This window comes from Scyliorhinus torazame, chromosome 31 (assembly GCF_047496885.1).
Source record: "Scyliorhinus torazame isolate Kashiwa2021f chromosome 31, sScyTor2.1, whole genome shotgun sequence".
NCBI lineage: Eukaryota > Metazoa > Chordata > Chondrichthyes > Carcharhiniformes > Scyliorhinidae > Scyliorhinus > Scyliorhinus torazame.
This window is the reverse complement of record NC_092737.1, coordinates 29,368,967-29,392,430: the sequence shown is the minus strand read 5'-3', so window position 1 is coordinate 29,392,430 and position 23,464 is coordinate 29,368,967. Positions and strand designations below refer to the sequence as shown.

Here is a 23,464-nt window from a genome sequence, read left to right as displayed (position 1 = left end):
CCATTAACTTTTGAAATTTTATTTTTCGGCCAGATCTTGCTAGTGGTGACTGAGCCGATGTCCAATCTAACTTCTGTTCACAGGTTTATCAATCTCCCATACATCCGGCATATGTTCTGTGTCCTAGCCGACGGTGACTGCGTTTGAAGCAAAGAGGACTCAATGCCGGAGAGGGAGGAGATGAAATATATTCTGCTCACCTTAATTATTCAATGTTATTATCCAGTGCACTCAATATTAGTCTGTCTCATGTCAACACCCCACGTGGATCTGGGATCAACCTGGGTCATTTGGCGACGTGGACAGCAACTGCTGATCACTAACAAACACTACACCACTGTTACCCTCCCATTCAACTTTGTATTATCTGCAAATTTGGAGATTTAGTTTCTTTGTCCAAATCATTGATATATAATGGGAAGAGATGGGATCCCAGCACAGATCCCTGTGATGCCCCAAGAGTCACGAACTAGCAATTTGAAAAAAATACCCGTCTATTCTAACATTTCGCTTTCTTTTAGCTTTTGGTCCATCTCAAGACACTATCCGTAATTCTGGACGCTTTAAATTTACATATCAATCTGCATTGTGCGACTTAACATAGGATTTACAGTGCAGAAGGAGGCCATTCGGCCCATCGATTCTGCACCGGCGCTTGGAAAGAACACCCTACCCAAGGTCAATACCTCCACCCTATGAAGCAATTGTGCTATCCACAATGCTACCGTGCTGCCCTTTGAACGCCTTCTGAAATTAAAAAACTCTACTGATTACATCTTCAAAGAATTCTAGTAGATTTGTCAACCACGATTTTCCTTTCGTAAATCCATGCTAACTTTGTCTGATTATACCACTGCTTTCCAAATGCAGTGCTATGAAATCATTGACAATGCACTCCAGCAACGTCGTCATAGAATTTATCATAGAATTTATCATAGAATTTACAGTGCAGAAGGAGGCCATTCGGCCCATCGAGACTGCATAGGCTCTTGGAAAGAACACCCTACCCAAGGTCCACACCTCCACCCTATCCCCATAACCCAGTAACCCCACCCACCACTCAAGGGAAATTTTGGACACTAAGGGCAATTTTAGCATGGCCAATCCACCTAGCCTGCACATCTTTGGACTGTGGGAGGAAACCGGAGCACCCGGAGGAAACCCACGCACACCCGGGGAGGACGTGCAGACTTCGCACAGACAGTGATCCAAGCCGGAATCGAAGCTGGGGCCCTGAAGCTGTGAAGCAATGCTACCGTGCTGTCTCTACTCGCTACGTTCAGCTCAGTGATCAATTTTTCCCTGTTTCCTCCCTACCTTCTTTTTTGAAGAGTGCGGTTATATTTGCTACCCTCCAATTTCTAGGAACTATTCCAGAGTCCAACGTACGTTGGAAAGTGGCGTGTAATGGATCTGCAATTCCTAGGGCCACTTCCTGAAGCACTCTGGGATGAAGATTATCAGGCCATTGAGATTTGTCCGCCTTCAATCCCATCAATTTCTCCCCAAAGCATATGTTTATTAATACTAATTTCCTTCAGTTCCTCACGAAAACATACGTTTCTCAAAACGTCCAGTACATTATTCATGTCTTCATTTGTGTAGATAGAAGCAAAGCTCGAATTATGTTCCTCAGAAATGTCTTTGTTCCCTCGTATGAGTTCCCCCGTTTCCATTGCAGTGGGTCAAAATACGTTTTTATCAGTTTTCTTTCCTCTTTACATACCTGTAGGAAGGTTTACAGTCAGTTTTTATGTTCTCCACAAGTTAATTTTCAAATTGTGGAGCGGCACGTGACGCAGTGGTTAGCATAGGGGCGGTGGCGCTGAGAACCCGGGTTCGAATCTCGGCTCTGGGTCACTGTCCGTGTGGAGTTTGCACATTCTCCTCTTGTCTGCATGGGTCCCACCCCCACAACCCAAAGATGTGCAGGTTAGGTGGGTTGGCCACGCTAAATTGCCCCTTAATTGGAAACAATAATAATTGGGTACTCTAAAGTTATTTTTAGAAAACTTTCAAATTGTATTTTCCAATGGAAAATAAAATTCGGCCTTTGCCGAATTTAAAAATTTTGCAATCCTCAGATCTATTCTTTATTCCAGTTAATTTGCATGCCTCTTCTTTGAATCTTATAATATCTGCAATTTCCCTTGTAAGTCATAGTTTCAACACAGTTCCCTTTCTACTCATGCATCAGAGAGAGGGAGAGGTGAAAGACTATGAAGGGAGACGGGGAAAGAGAAAGAGACACAACGATGGATGCAGGGAGAGAGAAGGGATATGGGAAAAAGCCTAACTATCCACTCTGCCTATGCCCCTCATAGTTTTGTAGACCTCTATCAGGTCGCCCCTCAACCTCCGTCGTTCCAGTGAGAACAAACCGAGGTTTTTCAACCGCTCCTCATAGCTAATGCTCTCCATACCAGGCAACATTCTGGTAAATATCTTCTGCACCCTCTCTGAAGCCTCCACATCCTTCTGGTAGTGTGGCGATCAGAATTGAACACTATACTCCAAGTCTGGCGCAACTAAGGTTCTTTACAGCTGCAACACGACTTGCCAATTTTTATACTCAATGCCCCGGCCAATGAAGGCAAGCATGCCGTATGCCTTCTTGACTGCCTTCTCCAACTGTGTTGCCCTATCAGTGACCTGTGGACCTGTACACCTAGATCTCTCTGACTTTCAATAATCTTGAGGGTTCTACCATTCACTGTATATTCCCTACCTGCATTAGACATTCTAAAATGCTTAACCTTACATTTGTCCGGATTAAACTCCATCTTCCATCTATCCGCTCAACAATATAAATCCTGCTGTATCCTCTGACAGTCCTCATCACTACCCGCAATTCCGCCAACCTTTGTGTCGTCTGCAAACTTATTAATCAGACCAGTTACATTTTCCTCCAAATCATTTATACATACTACGAACAGCAAAGGTCCCAGCACTGATCCCTGCAGAACACCACTAGTCACAGACCTCCAATCAGAAAAGGACCCTTCCATTGCTATTCTCTGCCTTATATGACCTAGCCAGTTCTGTATCCATCTAGCCAGCTCACCCCTGATCGCGTGTGACTTCACCTTTTGTACCAGTCTGCCATGAGGGACCTTGTGAAAGGCCTTACTGAAGTCCATATAGACAACATCCACTGCCCTACCTGCATCAATCATCTTTGTGACAGCTTCGAAAAACTCTATCAAGTTGGTGAGACACGACCTCCCTTTCACAAAACCACGCTGCCTCTCGCTAATACGTCCATTTGCTTACAAACGGGAGTAAATCCTGTCTGGAAGAACTCCCCCCAGTAATTTCCCTCCCACTGACGTAAGGCTCACAGTCCTGGAGTTCCCTGTATTATCCTTGCTACCCTTCTTAAACAAAGGAACAACATTGGTTATTCTCCAGTCCTGCGAGACATCACCTGAAGACATTGAAGATCCAAAGATTTCTGTCAAGGCCTCAGCAATTTCTTCTCTAGCCTCCTTCAATATTCTGAGGTAGGTCCCATCAGGCTCTGGGGACATATGGACCTTAATATTTTTCAAGACGCCCAACATCTCGTCTGTTTGGACCTCAATGTGACCCAGGCTATCTGCACACCATTAACCAGACACAGCTTCCACCAATTCCTTCTCTTTGGTGAATACTGATGCAAAGTATTCATTTAGTACAGCGCCCATTTCCTCTGGCTCCACACAGATTCCTTTGCCTATCCTTCCGTGGGCCAACCCTTTCCCAGGAGTTTTATGTCCGTGTTCAAAGCCTTGGGATTTTCGTTATTTGCCAATTACTTTTCATGACACTTTTTATCCCTCCTGACTCCTTGCTGAAGTTCCTCCCTACGTTCCTTATATTCCACACAGGCGTCGTCTGTTCCCAGCCTTCTAGACCTGATAAATGCCTCCTTTTTCTTTTTGACGAGGCCTACAATATCTCTCGTTAGCCAAGGTTCCCGAAATTTGTGGTATTTATCCTTCTTCCTCACAGGAACATGCCGGTCCTGAATTCCTTTCAACTGACATTTGAAAGGGTGCAGAGGAGTTTTACCAGGATGTTGCCTGGTATGGAGGGAAAATCTTATGAGGAAAGGCTGATGGACTTGAGGTTGTTTTCGTTGGAGAGAAGACGGTTAAGAGGAGACTTAATAGAGGCATACAAAATGATCAGGGGGTTAGATAGGGTGGACAGTGAGAGCCTTTTCCCGCGGATGGAAATGGCTGGCACTAGGGGACATAGCTTTAAACTGAGGGGTAATAGATATAGGACAGTGGTCAGAGGTAGGTTCTTTACGCAAAAAGTAGTGAGGCCGTGGAATGCCCTACCTGCAACAGTAGTGAACTCGCCAACATTGAGGGCATTTAAAAGTTTATTCGATAAACATATGGATGATAATGGCATAGTGTAGGTTAGATGGCTTTTGTTTCGGTGCAACATCGTGGGCCGAAGGGCCTGTACTGCGCTGTATCATTCTATGTTCTATGTTCTATGAAAGCATGTCAGATGTTGATTTACCATCAAACATCCGCCCCCAATCTAGTGACCACTGAATTGTGGTCACTTTTCCCGAAATGCTCCCCTACTGAACTTCTACCACCTGGCCAGGCTCATTCCCCAATACCAGGTCCAGTACAGCTCATTCCCTGGTTGGACTATCTACATATTGTTTTAAGAAGCCCTCCTGGATGCTCTTACAAACTCTGCCCCGTTCAAGCCCCTGGCACTAAGTGAGTCCCAGTCAATATTGGGGAAGTTGAAGTCTCCCATCACAACAATCCTGTTGTTTTTACTCGTTTCCAAAATCTGTCTACCTAGCTGCGCCTCTATCTCCTGCAGGCTGCTGGGAGGCCTGTAGTAAACCCCCAACATTGTGACTGCACCCTTCTTATTCCTGATCTCTACCCAGATAGCCTCGTTGCCCTCTGACGTGTCCTCCCGTAGGACAAGTGTGATATTCTCCCTAAACTGTATCGCCACTCCGCCACCCCTTTTACATCCCCCTCTATCCCGCCTGAAACATCCCAATCCGGGAACGTTTAGCTGCCAGTCCTGTCCTTCCCTTAACCAGGCCTCTGTAATGGCAACAACATCATAGTTCCAAGCTTCAAGTTCATCTGCCTTACCCGAATTACGTCTTGCATTAAAACATATGCACTTCAAGCCACCAGACCCGCTGTTTCCAGCAACATCTGCCTGTCTACTCTTCCTCAGACCCATACTGGTCCTATTCCCTAGTTCTCCCTCAATGCTCTCAACGTCTCACCTATTGCTCCGATACCCACAACCCTGCCATACGAGTGTAAACCATCCCGTGTAACACTAGCAAACATCGTGGCCAGGATATTTATGCCTCTTCAGTTTAGATGCAGCCCGTCCTTCTTATACATGTCACACCTGCCCCGGAAGAGCTCCCAGTTGTCCAGATAACGGAAACCCTCCCCCCTACACCAGCTGTTTAGCTAGGTGTTTAGCTGCTCTATCTTCCTATTTCTAGCCTCACTGGCTTGTGGCACAGAGAGTAATCCCGAGATTAGAATCCTAGAGGGCCAGTATTTTAACTTTCTGCGTAGCTCCCTGAACACCTGCTTCAGGACCTCATGCCCCTTCAGGACTATGTCGTTAGTACCAATATGTACAACGATCTCGGCTTTTTGCCCTCACCCTTCAGAATGCCCGCTATCCGTTCTGAAACATCCTGGACGCTGGCACCAGGGAGGCAACATACCATCCTGGAATCTCTTTCACGTCCACAGAAGCACCTATCTGTGTCCCTGATTGTAGAGTCCACTATGACTAATGCTTTTCTGCGCTTTGACCCTCCCTGCTGAACATCCGATCCAGCCGTGGTGCCAATGCGCTGGCTGCTGCTGTTTTCCCCTGAAAGGCTATCTCCCCCGACAGTTTCCAAAGTGGCATACCTGTTCGAGAGGGGGACACCACAGGGGATTCCTGCACTGACTGCGTGTCCCTTCTGGTGGTCACCCATTTCTCTGCCTGCTCTTTGGGTGTGTCCACATTTATATAACTGCTATCTATGACGCTTTCCGCCACCTGCATGCTCCTCAGTGCATCCAACTGCTGGTCCAACCGAACTATGTTGTCTGTGAGGAGCTCCAGTTGAGTGCTCGTTCTGCAGATGAAGCCATCCGGCAAGCTGGAAGCCTCCCGGACCTGCCACATTTCACAATCAGAGCACTGCACCCCTCTAATTGAAATTGCGTTAATTAATCTGTAAATTAAGTTTAAACGTTTTTAATTAAAAGTTACTGTTCACTAACCTTGTAGATTTCTTTGAGAAGGTGACCAAACAGATGGATGAGGGTAAAGCAGTTGATGTGGTGTATATGGATATCAGTAAAGCGTTTGATAAGGTTCCCCATTGTAGGCTACTGCAGAAAATACGGAGGCATGGAATTCACGGTGATTTAGCAGTTTGGATCAGAAATTGGCTAGCTGGAAGAAGACAAAGGGTGGTGGTTGATGGGAAATGTTCAGACTGGAGCCCAGTTACTAGTGTACCACAAGGATCTGTTTTGGGGCCACTGCTGTTTGTCATTTTTATAAATGACCTGGATGAGGGCGTAGAAGGATGGGTGAGTAAATTTGCAGATGACACTAAAGTCGGTGGAGTTGTGGACAGTGCGGAAGGATGTTACAAGTTACAGAGGGGCATAGATAAGCTGCAGCGCTGGGCTGAGAGGTGGCAAATGCAGTTTAATGTAGAAAAGTGTGAGGGGATTCATTTTGGAAGGAATAACAGGAAGACAGAGTACTTGGCTAATGGTGAGATTCTTGGCAGTGTGGATGAGCAGAGAGATCTCGGTGTCCATGTACATAGATCCCTGAACGTTGCCACCCAGGTTGAGAGGGTTGTTAAGAAGGCGTACGGAGAGTTAGCTTTTATTGGTAGATGTTAGGAGCCATGAGGTCATGGTGCAGCTATACAACACTCTGCTGCGGCCGCATTTGGAGTATTGCGTGAAATTCTGGTCGCCGCATTATAGGAAGGATGTGGAAGCATTGGAAAGGGTGCAGAGGAGATTTACCAGAATGTTGCCTGGTTTGGAGGGAAGGTTGAGGGACCTGAGGCTATTTTCGTTAGAGAGAAGAAGGTTAAGAGGTGACTTAATTGAGGCATACAAGATGATCAGAGGACTGGATAGGGTGGACAGTGAGAGCCTTTTTCCTTCGATGGTGATGTCTAGCACGAGGGGACATACCTCTAAATTGAGGGGTGATAGATATAAGACAGATGTCAGAGGTAGGTGCTTTACTCAGACAGTAGTAAGGGCGTGGAATGCCCTGCCTGCAACAGTAGTGGACTCGCCAGCACTAAGGACATTCAAATGGTCATTGGATAGACATATGGACAATAAGGGAAAAGTGTAGATGGGCTTTTGAATGGTTTCACAGGTCGGCGCAACATCGAGGGCCGAAGGGCCTGTACTGCGCTGTAATGTTCTATGTTATATATTCTATATGTTTCCTAGCACTAAATACAGTACTCGCCGATCTCTGGCTTAGATGCCCTTCTAAATCGTAATTAATAAATTATCTTTAATTAGTTGAACAATGTTTAATTTTTAAATTTATTGCTGATTCCTAACCAGCCAATCAGGTCACAGCTTTACTGTAATGTCACTTCAGTGTCCCCCCCTCCCCCCCCCCCCTACCCACACACACACACACACACACACTTACACACACGGTGTGAAAAATGAATTAAAATTAAAATTAAAATCACTTACCTTCCCAGGATGTTCTCTGGTTCTCTCCCTGCAGATTAACAGTTACAGGCCAGAAGAAAGAGAACAAAACAGTAGGGAAAAGGCACCTTCTCCCACTCGGCACTGAATTACCTCACTGCACTAAATTACGAAGTTCCAATTCCTACTCTGGGTGTGTCTCACTCACTCAGGGTGTGTCAGGTGGAAGGGTACGTGATGTCTCGGATCGTGTTTTCCGGGTCCTTACGGGGGAGGGGGAGCAGCCCCAACTCGCGGCCCACATAGGCACTAACGACATAGGTAGGAAAGGGGACAAGGATGTCAGGTAGGCTTTCAGGGAGCTACGATGGAAGCTCAGAACGAGATCAAACAGAGTTGTTATCTCTGGGTTGTTGCCCGTGCCACGTGATAATGAGATGAGGAATAGGGAGAGAGAGCAATTAAACACGTGGCTACAGGGATGGTGCAGGCGGGAGGGATTCAGATTTCTGGATAACTGAGGCTCTTTCTAGGGAAGGTGGGACCTCTACAGGCAGGATGGTCTACATCTGAACCTGAGGGGCACAAATATCCTGTGGGGGAGATTTGGTAGTGCTGTTTGCAGGGGGGGGGGGGGGGAGGTTTAACTAATGCAGCAGGGGCATGGGAACCTGGATTGTATTTTTAGGGTTGGAGAGATTGAGAGTATAGAGATCAGGAGCACAGATTTGACTTCGCAGGAGGGGGCCAGTGTTCAGGTAGGTGGTCTGAAGTGTGTCTACTTCAATGCCAGGAGCATACAAAATAATGTAGGGGAACTGGCAGCATGGGTTGGTAGCTGGGACTTCGATGTTGTGGCCATTTCGGAGACATGGATAGAGCAGGGACAGGAATGGTTGTTGCAGGTTCCGGGGGTAAGGTGTTTTAGTAAGCTCAGAGAAGAATCATAGAATCATAGAAGTTTACAGCATGGAAACAGGCCCTTCGGCCCAACCAGTCCATGCCGCCCAGTTTTTACCATTAAGCTAGTCCCAGTTGCCCGCACTTGGCCCATAACCCTCTATACCCATCTTACCCATGTAACCATCTAAATGCTTTTTGAAAGACACAATTGTACCCGCTTCTACTACTACCTCTGGCAGCCCATTCCAGACACTCACTACCCTCTGAGTGAAGAAATTGCCCCTCTGGGCCCTTCTGAATCTCTCCCCTCTCACCTTAAACCTATGCCCTCTAGTTTTAGACTCCCCTACCTTTGGGAAAAGATGTTGACTATCTACCTTATCTATGCCCCTCATTATTTTATAGACCTCTATAAGATCACCCCTAAGCCTCCTACGCTCCAGGGAAAAAAGTCCCAGTCTATCCAGCCTCTCCTTATAACTCAAACCATCAAGTCCCGGCAACATCCTAGTAAATCTTTTCTGCACTCTTTCTAGTTTAATAATATCCTTTCTATAATAGGGTGACCAGAACTGCACACAGTATTCCAAGTGTGGCCGTACCAATGTCTTGTACAACTTCAACAAGACGTCCCAACTCCTATATTCAATGTTCTGACCAATGAAACCAAGCATGCCGAATGCCTTCTTCACCACCCTGTGCACCTGCGACTCCACCTTCAAGGAGCTATGAACCTGTACTCCTAGATCTCTTTGTTCTATAACTCTCCCCAACGCCATACCATTAACTGAGTAGGTCCTGGCCTGATTCGATCTGCCAAAATGCATCACCTCACATTTATCTAAATTAAACTCCATCTGCCATTCGTCGGCCCACTGGCCTAATTGATCAAGATCCCGTTGCAATCCTAGATAAACTTCTTCACTATCCACTGTGCCACCAATCTTGGTGTCATCTGCAAACTTACTAACCATGCCTCCTAAATTCTCATCCAAATCATTAATATAAATCACAAATAACAGTGGACCCAGCACCGATCCCTGAGGCACACCACTGGTCACAGGCCTCCAGTTTGAAAAACAACCCTCTACAACCACCCTCTGCCTTCTGTCGTCCAGCCAATTTTGAATCCAATTGGCAACCTCACCCTGGATCCCGTGAGCTTTAACCTTCTGCAACAACCTACCATGCGGTACCTTGTCAAAGGCTTTGCTAAAGTCCATGTAGACAACGTCTACTGCACTGCCCTCATCTACCTTCTTGGTCACTCCCTCAAAAAACTCAATCAAATTTGAGAGACATGATTTTCCACGCACAAAGCCATGCTGACTGCCCCGAATCAGTCCTTGCCTCTCTAAATGCTTGTAGATCCTGTCTCTCAGAATACCTTCTAGCAACTTACCTACTACAGACGTTAGGCTCACCGGTCTGTAGTTCCCAGGCTTTTCCCTGCTGCCCTTCTTAAACAAGGGCACAACATTCGCCACTCTCCAATCTTCAGGCACCTCACCTGTGGCTGCCGATGATTCAAATATCTCGGTTAGGGGACCCGCAATTTCCTCCCTAGCCTCCCACAACATCCTGGGATACATTTCATCAGGTCCCGGGGATTTATCTACCTTGATGCGCTTTAAGACTTCCAGCACCTCCTCCTCTGTAATATGCACACTTCTCAAGACATCACTATTTATTTCCCTTAGTTTCCTAACATCCATGCCTTTCTCCACCGTGAATACCGATGAGAAATATTCATTCAGGATCTCACCCAACTCTTGTGGCTCTGCACATAGATGTCCTTGTTGATCCTTAAGAGGCCCTACTCTGTCCCTAGTTACTCTTTTCCCCTTTATGTATCTGTAGAATCTCTTTGGATTCTCCCTTGCATTATTTGCCAAAGCAATTTCATGTCCCCTTTTTGCCCTCCTGATTTCCCTCTTAACTCTATTTCGACAATCTCTATACTCTTCAAGGGATCTACTTGATCCCAGTTGCTTATGTACGTCATATGCCTCCTTCTTCTTTTTGACCAGAGTCTCAATATCTCGAGTCATCCAGGGTTCCCTACTTCTACCAGCCTTGCCCTTCACTCTAAAGGGAATGTGCTTACCCTGCACCCTGGTTAACACATTTTTAAAAGCCTCCCATTTACCAGCCATCCCTTTGTCTGCCAATAGTCTCCCCCAATCTACCTCTGCAAGTTCCTGTCTGATACCATCAAAATTGGCCTTGCCCCAATTAAGAATTTTAACTCTTGGGCCAGACCTATCATTCTCCATAGCTATCTTAAAACTAATGGAATTATGGTCACTTGTCCCAAAGTGATCCCTCACCAGCACTTCTATCACTTGCCCTTCCTTATTTCCCAAGACGAGGTCAAGTTTTGCCCCCTCTCTAGTCGGTCCATCCACATACTGAATGAGAAATTCCTCCTGAATACACTCAACAAATTTCCCTCCATCCAAGCCCCTAATTCTATGGCTGTCCCAGTCAATGTTGGGAAAGTTAAAGTCCCCTACTACTGCCACCCTATTATTCTTGCAGCTATCTGTAATCTCCTTACATATTTGCTCCTCAATTTCCCGCTGACTATTTGGGGGCCTGTAGTACAGTCCTACCAAGGTGATCTCTCCCTTCTTATTTTTCAGTTCCACCCATATAGACTCAGTGGGCGAACCCTCGGATATATCCCCTCTAAGTACCTCTAAGAAGGAGGCAAATGAGGGGGAGGTGTGGCGCTGCTAGTCAAAAACAGTATTACGGTGGCGGAGAGGATGCTAGATGCGGACTCTTCTACCGAGTTAGTATGGGCTGAGGTTAGAAACAGGAAAGGAGAGGTAACCCTGTTGGGAGTTTTCTATAGGCCTCCAAATAGTTCTAGGGATGTAGAGGAAAGGATGGCTAAGATGATTCTGGATAAGAGCGAAAGTAACAGGGTAGTTATTATGGGAGACTTTAACTTTCCAAATATTGACTGGAAAAGATATAGCTCGAGTACATTCGAGTACATTGTACATTTTTTGTACAATGTGTGCAGGACGGTTTCCTGACACAATGTGTTGACAGGCCAACAAGAGGAGAGGCTACATTGGATTTGTTTTTGGGTAATGAACCAGGCCAGGTGTTAGATTTGGAGGTAGGTGAGCACTTTGGGGACAGTGACCACAATTCGGTGACGTTTACGTTAGTGATGGAATGGGATAAGTATACCCCGCAGGGCAAGAGTTAAAGCTGGGGGAAGGGCAATTATGATGCCATTAGACATGACTTGTGGGGGGGGGGGGGGGGGGGATTGGTTGGAGAAGTAGGCTGCAAGTGTTGGGCACACTGGATATGTGGAGCTTGTTCAAGGAACAGCTACTGCGTGTTCTTGTTAAGTACGTACCGGTCAGGCAGGGAGGAAGGCTTAGAGCGAGGCAACCGTGGTTTACCAAAGAAGTGGAATCTCTTGATAAGAGGAAGAAGGAGGCCTATGTGAAGATGAGGTGTGAAGTTTCAGTTGGGGCGCTTGATAGTTATAAGGTAGCGAGGAAGGATCTAAAGAGAGAGCTAAGACGAGCAAGGAGGGGACATGAGAAGTATTTGGCAGGTAGGATCAAGGAAAACCCAAAAGCTTTCTATAGGTATGTGAGGAATAAAAGAATGACTAGGGTAAGCGTAGGGCCAGTCAAGGACAGGGATGGGAAGTTGTGTGTGGAGTCTAAAGAGATAGGCGAGATACTAAATGAATATTTTTCGTCAGTATTCACTCAGGAAAAAGATAATGTTGTGGAGGAGAATGCTGAGACCCAGGCTATTAGAATAGATGGCATTGAGGTACGTAGGGAAGAGGTGTTGGCAATTCTGGACAGGCTGAAAATAGATATGTCCCCGGGGCCTGATGGGATTTATCCTAGGATTCTCTGGGAAGCCAGGGAAGAGATTGCTGAGCCTTTGGATTTGATTTTTATGTCATCATTGGCTACAGGAATAGTGCCAGAGGACTGGAGGACAGCAAATGTGGTTCCTTTGTTCAAGAAGGGGAGTAGAGACAACCCCGGCAACTATAGACCGGTGAACCTCCCGTCTGTAGTGGGTAAAGTCTTGGAGGGGATTATAAGAGACAAGATTTATAATCATCTAGATAGTAATAATATGATTAGGGATAGTCAGCATGGCTTTGTGAAGGGTAGGTCATGCCTCACAAACCTTATCGAGTTCTTTGAGAAGGTGACTGAACAGGTAGACGAGGGTAGAGCAGTTGATGTGGTGTATATGGATTTCAGTAAAGCGTTTGATAAGGTTCCGCACGGTAGACTACTGCAGAAAATACGGAGGCTGGGGATTGAGGGCGATTTAGAGATGTGGATCAGAAATTGGCGAGCTGAAAGAAGACAGAGGGTGGTGGTTGATGGGAAATGTTCAGAATGGAGTTCAGTTACAAGTGGAGTACCACAAGGATCTGTTCTGGGGCCGTTGCTGTTTGCCATTTTTATAAATGACCTAGAGGAGGGCGCAGAAGGGTGGGTGAGTAAATTTGCAGACGACACTAAAGTCGGTGGTGTTGTCGACAGTGCGGAAGGATGTTGCAGGTTACAGAGGGACATGGATAAACTGCAGAGCTGGGCTGAGAGGTGGCAAATGGAGTTTAATGTAGAGAAGGGTGAGGTGATTCACTTTGGAAGTTATAACAGGAATGCAGAATATTTGGCTAATGGTCAAGTTCTTGGAAGTGTGGATGAGCAGAGGGATCTCGGTGTCCATGTACATAGATCCCTGAAAGTTGCCACCCATGTTGATAGTGTTGTGAAGAAGGCCTATGGAGTGTTGGCCTTTATTGGTAGAAGGATTGTGTTCCGGAGTCATGAGGTCATGTTGCAGCTGTACAAAACTCTGGTACGGCCGCATTTGGAGTATTGCGTACAGTTCTGGTCACCTCATTATAGGAAGGACGTGGAAGTTTTGGAGCGGGTGCAGAGGAGATTTACCAGGATGTTGCCTGGTATGGAGGGAAAATCTTATGAGGTAAGGCTGATGGACTTGAGGTTGTTTCAGTTATAGAGAAGAAGGTTAAGAGGAGGCTTTATAGAGGCATACAAAATGATCAGGGATTTAGATAGGGTGGACAGTGAGAGCCTTCTCCCGCGGATGGAAATGGCAAGCACGAGGGGACATAGCCTTAAACTCAGTGGTAATAGATATAGGAAGAGGTCATGAGGTAGGTTCTTTACGCAAAGAGTGGTGAGGCCGTGGAATGCCCTACCTGCAACAGTAGTGAACTCGCCAACATTGAGGGCATTTAAACGTTTATTGGGTAAGGATATGGATGATAATGGCATAGTGTAGGTTAGATGGCTTTTGTTTTTTGACTTCCCATGTCGGTGCAACATTGTGGGTCGAAGGGGCTGTACTGCACTGTATCGTTCTATGTTCTAATGCAAGGTTCCTTTTCTGTCACTGGTACAAAATTCTGGTAGTTCCTCCCTGATAGCCTAATGGATGTACAGACATCAGATGGAACTGCAGAGTTTCAAGAAGGCAATTTACCACCGCCTTCGCAATTTGGGATGGGTAACAAATGAAGCCCACAAGCCGTCAAAATGAATAATAATAAAACAATTACAAACAGACACTGAGTACTGTTGATTAATCGATGTAGTATCACATATGTTAACCATTCATTACTCCAGAAATCAAGCAGTTCCAATATAGGACACGGAGCACTGGAGTCTAATCTTCTGCATTTGCTTTTCAGATACGCCACTGAAGCCCCGAATCAATCTGCTGAGAACAAATGGGCAATTTTCCCAAGGAGAGAACGTGAGCATCCAATGCACCACGCCGCCTTTCTATACTGGCGGCAAGTTTTACCTCTACAAACTTGGCAAAGATGCTTACGTAAATTCTGTCAAGGCGGCAGTAACGTCCAACAGTGCCACTTTCAACCTGGCGGAGATCAGCACGGGTCATGAAGGATCCTACGTGTGCACCTACCAATTGGAGAGAGACGGAAGGAAATACACATCCGATAAGAGCGACCAAGTAAAAGTCACCGTGATAGGTGATTTTACTTGGGATATACTGAATGGGGAGAGGGATGGGCGAGGTCAGAGACCGGAAGGCAAAGCATCAATACAATTAGCGAACCAATCAAAGAATGGCAGAATTGGTATCATGCAGAATGACACTATTTGCCGCATTTTGACGTACAGCCAATCTCCTGCAATTTCCCGAGACCCTCTGTACATTGTTTCCATGCAAATAGTCACCTGATGCCGCCCTGTTTACCTCGATTGATCCTGCCTCAGCACACTTCCAGCCAGTGCATTCCAGACCTCAACTACTCGCTGCGTGAATTTTTTTTTTCTAATATCAACAAAGAACAAAGTAAAGTATAGCACAGGAACCATATAGCTTCGACCCCCCAAGCCTGCGCCAACCATGCTGCCCGTCTAAACTAAAATCTGTTCACTTCCGGGGTCCGTATCCCTCTATTCCCATCCTATTCATGTATTTGTCAAGATGCAGCTTAAACATCACTATCGTCCCTGCTTCCACCACCTCCTCCGGCAGTGAGTTCCAAGCACCCATTACACTCTGTGTCAAAAACTTGCCTCGTACATCTCTAAACCTTGCACCTTAAATATATATCCCTAGTAATTGACCCCTCGACCCTGTGAAAAAGTCTTTGACTATCCACTCTGCCAATGCCCCTCATAATTCAGGTCGCCCCTCAATCTCATTCGCTCCAGTGAGAATGAACCGAGTTTATTCAACCTCTCCTCGTCGCCCATGCCCTCCATACCAGGCAAAATCCTGGAAAATCTCTTCTGCACCCTCTCTAAAGCCTTCACTTCCGTCTGGTCGCGTGGTGATCAGAATTGAACACTATACTTCAAGTGTGGCCGAACGAAGCGTCTACACAGCTACAACAAGGACTTGCCAATTTTGTTCCCAATGCCCCGGCCAATGAAGGCAAGCAAGCCGTATGGCTTCTTGACTACCTTCTCCACCTGTGATGCCTCTTTCAGTAACCTATGAACCTGTACATACATTTGCTTCTCTTAATAATAAATAATAATCTTTATTGTGACAAAAAGGTTTACATTTGCACTGCAGTGAGGTTACTATGAAAAACCGCTAGTCACCACATCTGGCGCCTCTTCGGGTACACAGAGGGATAATTCAGAATGTCCAATTCACCGAACAAGCACGTCTTTAAGGACTTGTGGTAGGGAACCAGAGCAGCCAGAGGAAATCCGCGTAGACACGGGGAGAACGTGCAGGCTCCGCACAGACTGTGAACCAATCCGGGAATCGATCCTGGGACCCTGGAGCTGTGAAGAAACAGTGCTAACCACTGTGCTATCGTGCCGCCCTGCAAGTCACGAAAAAAACCTGTGTGCCTCTCCTTTTACGATCGGAAATAGTTTTATTTTCCCAATGTACGTTCTGCAGCCTCCCTCATGATTTTGAACAGCCCTTCAAGTCTCCTCTTAGCTTTCTTCTTTCCATTGAGAAGAGTCCCATCCCCTCCAAGCTATACTCATAACTAACGTTTCTTATCTCTGGAAACATTCTTGTGAAACTCTTCTGCAGTCTCTCCAATGCGATCAGATCCTTCCTGTAATGTAGCACCCACAATTGTACATCGTACTCCAGCTGAAGCCCAAATCGTGTCTTGTAAATGTTCAGCACAACCTGATTGCTCTTGGGCTGTATGCTCCTATTTATACAGCCCGGAACGCCATTTTCTGTATAAACATCTATTTCCACCTGTCCGGCCACCTTCTTGCCACCTTCAATGATGTATGCACAAATACCACCAGATCCCTCTGCCTCTGCGCTGCTTATAAAGCGCCAGGCGGCAGAGTTCACTTCTCACATAGTATGCGTGGACTAAGTTGTCCCTGCATTTTCTTGAAGTGCTCCGATTTCCTCACACCGTTTAATGGTGTGCAGGTTACGTGGATTGGCAAAGCTGAATTTTCCCTTAGTGCCCATAGATGTGCAGGGCAAATGGATTGACCATACTAAATTGTCCATTAGTGTCCAAATGTTGGATGGGATTTGGGGGATGGGGCAGGGAAGTGGGCCTTGATAGGGATCTGTTTTGGAGGATCGGTGCATGCTACAAACACCTTTGTTCAATGATCTAACTGGCTAGATAGCCATACTAGATGTGCAAGAAAGATTACTCCAAAATGCATTTTCCATTCTGTTTCTTCTCTTTTTGTAGACATGCCTCCCAAACCAACCATTGAACTCTTGCGGCAGAATGGGGAGTTTTCCATTGGCGAGTCGGCCAACATCAGGTGTTCGGCTCATGACGCGTACTACGGCGTTATTTTCGTCTTGTCCAAGGTGCAGAGCGGGGCCTACATCACGTCGGCAGTCACGAAGACAGCGGGGTATTCAACTGTGCTGGCCATCAAAGACATCAGCGTGAAAGACCAGGGGGATTACGTGTGCCACTACCAAATCAAAAGATCGGGGAAAATATATAATTCCTCAAAAAGTGATCGCAAGAGCCTGCGTGTCACAGGTAGGCGTTCCCAATCTCTAAGCGGGGACTTGATACTTGAGAATGATTCATGAAATATCAGATGTGCATCTCATCCAATTCTCTGTTGTCAACGCAACTAAGTGTATAGACATGGAATTCTTTGCCCTTTGATTCAAAGGAAATGGCGCTAGGGTGGACCGGTGGCACAGTGATCAGCACGGATGCCTTTTAGCTCGTGCGAGACAGGCTCCATTCCGAAATTGGGTGACAGTCCTGCCACGTTTCTGCATGTGTTTCCTTCGGGTGGTCCGGTTTCCTCGCACAGCTGTGCACAAATGTGCAGGTTATGTGGATTGGCCCTGCAAAAGTTACCCCTTTGTGTCCACTGATGTGCACGTTAGGTGGAATAATCATGCAAAAAAAAATGCCCTCTGGTGTCCAAAGGTGTGCAGGTTAGAATATGGGGTTACGGGAGTTGGGGGATTGGAATGGGCTTGGGTAGAGTACAAAGAACAAAGAAATGTACAGCACAGGAACAGGCCCTTCGGCCCTCCAAGCCCGTGCCGACCATACTGCCCGACTAAACTACAATCTTCTACACTTCCTGGGTCCGTATCCTTCTATTCCCATCCTATTCATATATTTGTCAAGATGCCCCTTAAATATCCCTATCGTCCCTGCTTCCACTGCCTCCTCCGGTAGCGAGTTCCAGGTACCCACTACCCTCTGCATAAAAAACTTGCCTCGTACATCTACTCTAAACCTTGCCCCTCTCACCTTAAACCTATGCCCCCTAGTAATTGACCCCTCTACCCTGGGGAAAAGCCTCTGACTATCCACTCTGTCTATGCCCCTCATAATTTTGTAGACCTCTATCAGGTCGCCCCTCAACCTCATTCGTTCCAGTGAGAACAAACCGAGTTTATTCAACCGCTCCTCATAGCTTATGCCCTCCATACCAGGCAACATTCTGGTAAATCTCTTCTGCACCCTCTCTAAAGCCTCCACATCCTTCTGGTAGTGTGGCGACCAGAATTGAACACTATACTCCAAGTGTGGCCTAACTAAGGTTCTATACAGCTGCAACATGACTTGCCAATTCTTATACTCAATGCCCCGGCCAATGAAGGCCAGCATGCCGTATGCCTTCTTGACTACCTTCTCCACCTGTGTTGCCCCTTTCAATGACCTGTGGACCTGTACTCCTAGATCTCTTTGACTTTCAATACTCTTGAGGGTTCTACCATTCACTGTATATTCCCGACCTGCATTAGACCTTCCAAAATGCATTACCTCACATTTGTCCGGATTAAACTCCATCTGCCATCTCTCCGCCCAAGTCTCCAGACAATCTAAATCCTGCTCTATCCTCAGACAGTCCTCATCGCTATCCGCAATTCCACCAACCTTTGTGTCGTCTGCAAACTTACTAATCAGACCAGTTACATTTTCCTCCAAATCATTTATATATACTACGAACAACAAAGGTCCCAGCACTGATCCCTGCGGAACACCACTAGTCACAGCCCTCCAATCAGAAAAGCACCCTTCCATTGCTACTCTCTGCCTTCGATGACCTAGCCAGTTCTGTAACCACCTTGCCAGTTCACACCTGATCCCGTGTGACTTCACCTTTTGTACTAGTCTACCATGAAGGACCTTGTCAAAGGCCTTACTGAAGTCCATATAGACAACATCTACTGCCCTACCTGCATCAATCATCTTAGTGACCTCCTCGAAAAACTCTATCAAGTTAGTGAGACACGACCTCCCCTTCACAAAACCGTGCTGCCTCTCACTAATACGTCCATTTGCTTCCAAATGGGAGTAGATCCTGTCTCTAAGAATTCTCTCCAGTAATTTCCCTACCACTGACGTAAGGCTCACCGGCCTGTAGTTCCCGGGATTTTCCTTGCTACCCTTCTTAAACAGAGGAACAACATTGGCTATTCTCCAGTCCTCCGGGACATCCCCCGAAGACAGCGAGGATCCAAAGATTTCTGTCAAGGCCTCAGCAATTTCCTCTCCAGCCTCCTTCAGTATTCTGGGGTAGATCCCATCAGGCCCTGGGGACTTATCTACCTTAATATTTTTTAAGACACCCAACACCTCGTCTTTTTGGATCACAATGTGACCCAGGCTATCTACACCCCCTTCTCCAGACTCAACATCTACCAATTCCTTCTCTTTGGTGAATACTGATGCAAAGTATTAATTTAGTACCTCGCCCATTTCCTCTGGCTCCACACATAGATTCCCTTGCCTATCCTTCAGTGGGCCAACCCTTTCCCTGGCTACCCTCTTGCTTTTTATGTACGTGTAAAAAGCCTTGGGATTTTCCTTAACCCTATTTGCGAATGACTTTTCGTGACCCCTTCTAGCCCTCCTGACTCCTTGCTTAAGTTCCTTCCAGTTTCCTTATATGCCACACAGGCTTCGTCTGTTCCCAGCCTTTTAGCCCTGACAAATGCCTCCTCTTTCTTTTTGACGAGGCCTACAATATCACTCGTCATCCAAGGTTCCCGAAAATTGCCGTATTTATCTTTCTTCCTCACAGGAACATGCCGGTCCTGTATGCCTTTCAACTGACACTTGAAAGCCTCCCACATGTCAGATGTTGATTTGCCCTCAAACATCCGCCCCCAATCTATGTTCTTCAGTTCCCGCCTAATATTGTTATAATTAGCCTTCCCCCAATTTAGCACATTCATCCTCGGACCACTCTTATCCTTGTCCACCAGTACCTTAAAACTTACTGAATTGTGGTCACTGTTACCGAAATGCTCCCCTACTGAAACATCTACCACCTGGCCGGGCTCATTCCCCAATACCAGGTCCAGTTCCGCCCCTTCCCTAGTTGGACTGTTTACATATTGTTTTAAGAAGCCCTCCTGGATGCTCCTTACAAACTCCGCCCCGTCTAAGCCCCTGGCACTAAGTGAGTCCCAGTCAATATTGGGGAAGTTGAAGTCTCCCATCACCACAACCCTGTTGTTTTTACTCTTTTCCAAAATCTGTCTACCTATCTGCTCCTCTATCTCCTGCTGGCTGTTGGGAGGCCTGTAGATTACCCCCAACATTGTGACTGCACCCTTCTTATTCCTGATCTCTACCCATATAGCCTCACTGCCCTCTGAGGTGTCCTCTCGCAGTATAGCTGTGATATTCTCCCGAACAAGTAGCGCAACTCCACCTCCCCTTTTACATCCCCCTCTATCCCGCCTGAAACATCTGAATCCTGGAACGTTTAGCTGCCAATCCTGCCCTTCCCTCAACCAGGTCTCTGTAATGGCAACAACATCATAGTTCCAAGTAGTAATCCAAGCTCTAAGTTCATCTGCCTTACCGGTAATGCTCCTTGCATTAAAACATATGCACTTCAGGCCACCAGACCCGCTGTGTTCAGCAACTTCTCCCCGTCTGCTCTGCCTCAGAGCCACACTGTCCCTATTCCCTAGTTCTCCCTCAATGCTCTCACCTTCTGACCTATTTCTCCCGTGCCCACCCCCCTGCCATACTAGTTTAAACCCTCCCGTGTGACACTAGCAAACCTCGCGGCCAGGATATTTATGCCTCTCCGGTTTAGATGCAACCCGTCCTTCTTATACAGGTCACACCTGCCCCGGAAGAGCTCCCAGTGGTCCAGATAATGGAAACCCTCCCTCCTACACCAGCTGTTTAGCCACGTGTTTATCTGCTCTATCTTCCCATTTCTAGCCTCACTGGCACGTGGCACAGGGAGTAATCCCGAGATTACAACCCTCGAGGTCCTGTCTTTTAAATTTCTGCCTAGCTTCCTGAACTCCTGCTGCAGGACCTCATGCCCCTTCCTGCCTATGTCGTTAGTACCAATATGTACAACGACCTCTGCCTGTTTGCCCTCCCCCTTGAGGATTCCCTCTACCCGTTCGGAGACATCCTGGACCCTGGCACCAGGGAGGCAACATACCATCCTGGAGTCTCTTTCACGTCCACAGAAGCGCCTATCTGTGCCCCTGACTATAGAGTCCCCTATTACTATTACTCTTCTGCGCTTTGACCCTCCCTTCTGAACATCAGAGCCAGCCGTGGTGCCACTGCTCTGGCTGCTGCTGTTTTCCCCTGATAGGCTATCCCCCCCGACAGTATCCAAAGGGGTATATCTGTTCGAGAGGGGGACAACCACAGGGGATTCCTGCACTGACTGCCTGCCCTTTCTGGTGGTCACCCATTTCTCTGCCTGCACCTTAGGTGTGACCACATTTACATAACTGCGATCTATGACGCTTTCCGCCACCTGCATGCTCCTAAGTGCATCCAATTGCTGCTCCAACCGAACCATGCGGTCTGTGAGGAGCTCCAGTTGGGTGCACTTTCTGCAGATGAAGCCATCCGGGACGCTGGAAGCCTCCCGGACCTGCCACATCTCACAGTCAGAGCACAGCACCCCTCTAACTGACATTGCGTCAATTAATTAAAATTTGTCTTTTTTTTTTTTTAAATACTTTTTTTTAAATTTCAAAGTTACTGTCAACTATCTGTTTCATAGCACTAGATTTCTAATAGAAATGCGATAGCTAACTATAATACTCTCCGATCTCTGGCTTAGATATCCTCTAAATTATAATTAAGTTATTATGTTTAATTAGTTCCCAAATACTCAAATTTTTTTTAAATTTAGGTTAGAATCCCAACCAGCCACAGCTTTTCTGTGATGTCACTTTAGTTTCCCCCCGACACACACACAGTTTGAAAAAAGGTATAAAAGTAAAAATCACTTACTTACCTTCTTAGTGTCTGAGATGTTCTCAGGTTCTCTCGCTGACAGAGACTGCTCCTCCACCTCCGATCCTTGACCTGCACAATGCTAATAATATAATAATATAATATGGCACTTACCTTACACCAATGGGTCTTATTATTAGGTTAGAGGAGGAGGGCGGGTGGGAGACACTAGACGTGTAGTGTCTCGGGTTTCCTCTCCACCAGAATTTATTAGTTGGGGGGGGGGGGGGGGGGGACTTCCCAGAGGTCCGCGGGTCGAACTTCCGGTTCCCGCCTTATATAAAAACAAATAAAACAGAAAAGAAGAACAGACACGGGACCAGGTAAGGCTTTTAAATACACTACTCACCTCCCAGAAGGCCCCTGCGCACCGCTGCCGCCGAAATCCAAAGGGCTGCTCCTGTAAAGGTAAGTGGTTTTAAACTCACTACTCACCTCCCAGAAGGCCCCTGCGCACCGCTGCCGCCAAAATCCAAAGGGCTGCTCCTGTAAAGGTAAGGCTTATAAATACACTACTCACCTCCCAGAAGGCCCCTGCGCACCGCTGCCGCCAAAATCCAAAGGGCTGCTCCTGTAAAGGTAAGGCTTTTAAATACACTATTCACCTCCAAGAAGGCCCCTGCGCACCGCTGCCGCCGAAATCCAAAGGGGTGCTCCTGTAAAGGTAATGCTTTTAAATACACTTCTCACCTCCCAGAAGGCCCCTGCGCACCGCTGCCGCCGAAATCCAAAGGGCTGCTCCTGTAAAGGTAAGGCTTTTAAATACACTACTCACCTCCCAGAAGGCCCCTGCGCACCGCTGCCGCCAAAATCCAAAGGGCTGCTCCTGTAAAGGTAAGGCTTTTAAATACACTACTCACCTCCCAGAAGGCCCCTGCGCACCGCTGCTGCCGAAATCCAAAGGGCTGCTCCTGTAAAGGTAAGGCTTTTAAATACACTACTCACCTCCCAGAAGGCCCCTGCGCACCGCTGCCGCCGAAATCCAAAGGGCTGCTCCTGTAAAGGTAAGGCTTTTAAATACACTACTCACCTCCCAGAAGGCCCCTGCGCACCGCTGCCGCCGAAATCCAAAGGGCTGCTCCTGTAAAGGTAAGGCTTTTAAATACACTACTCACCTCCCAGAAGGCCCCTGCGCACCGCTGCCGCCGAAATCCAAAGGGCTGCTCCTGTAAAGGTAAGGCTTTTAAATACACTACTCACCTCCAAGAAGGCCCCTGCGCACCGCTGCCGCCGAAATCCAAAGGGCTGCTCCTGTAAAGGTAAGGCTTTTAAATACACTACTCACCTCCAAGAATGCCCCTGCGCACCGCTGCCGCCGAAATCCAAAGGGCTGCTCCTGTAAAGGTAAGGCTTTTAAATACACTACTCACCTCCAAGAAGGCCCCTGCGCACCGCTGCCGCCGAAATCCAAAGGGCTGCTCCTGTAAAGGTAAGGCTTTTAAATACACTACTCACCTCCAAGAAGGCCCCTGCGCACCGCTGCGGCCGAAATCCAAACGGCTGCTCCTGTAAAGGCAAGGCTTTTTAAAGTAAGTACTCACCTCCCAGAAGGCCCCTGCGCACCGCTGCCGCCGAAATCCGAAGGGCTGCTCCTGTAAAGGTAAGG

General features: G+C 47.0%; 1 protein-coding gene across 6 annotated transcripts in view; it reads left to right on the top strand.

Annotated features, from left to right (window-relative positions):
- LOC140404772 (scavenger receptor cysteine-rich domain-containing protein DMBT1-like) overlaps positions 1-23,464 on the top strand; it is a 169,010-nt gene that overhangs the window by 50,366 nt on the left and 95,180 nt on the right. For all 6 annotated transcript variants that reach the window (XM_072493492.1, XM_072493495.1, XM_072493497.1 and 3 more), the window contains 2 exons: positions 14,344-14,649; positions 16,828-17,133. In XM_072493492.1, the coding sequence (XP_072349593.1) occupies positions 14,344-14,649; positions 16,828-17,133 (612 nt within the window). The remainder of the gene's footprint in view (positions 1-14,343; positions 14,650-16,827; positions 17,134-23,464) is intronic.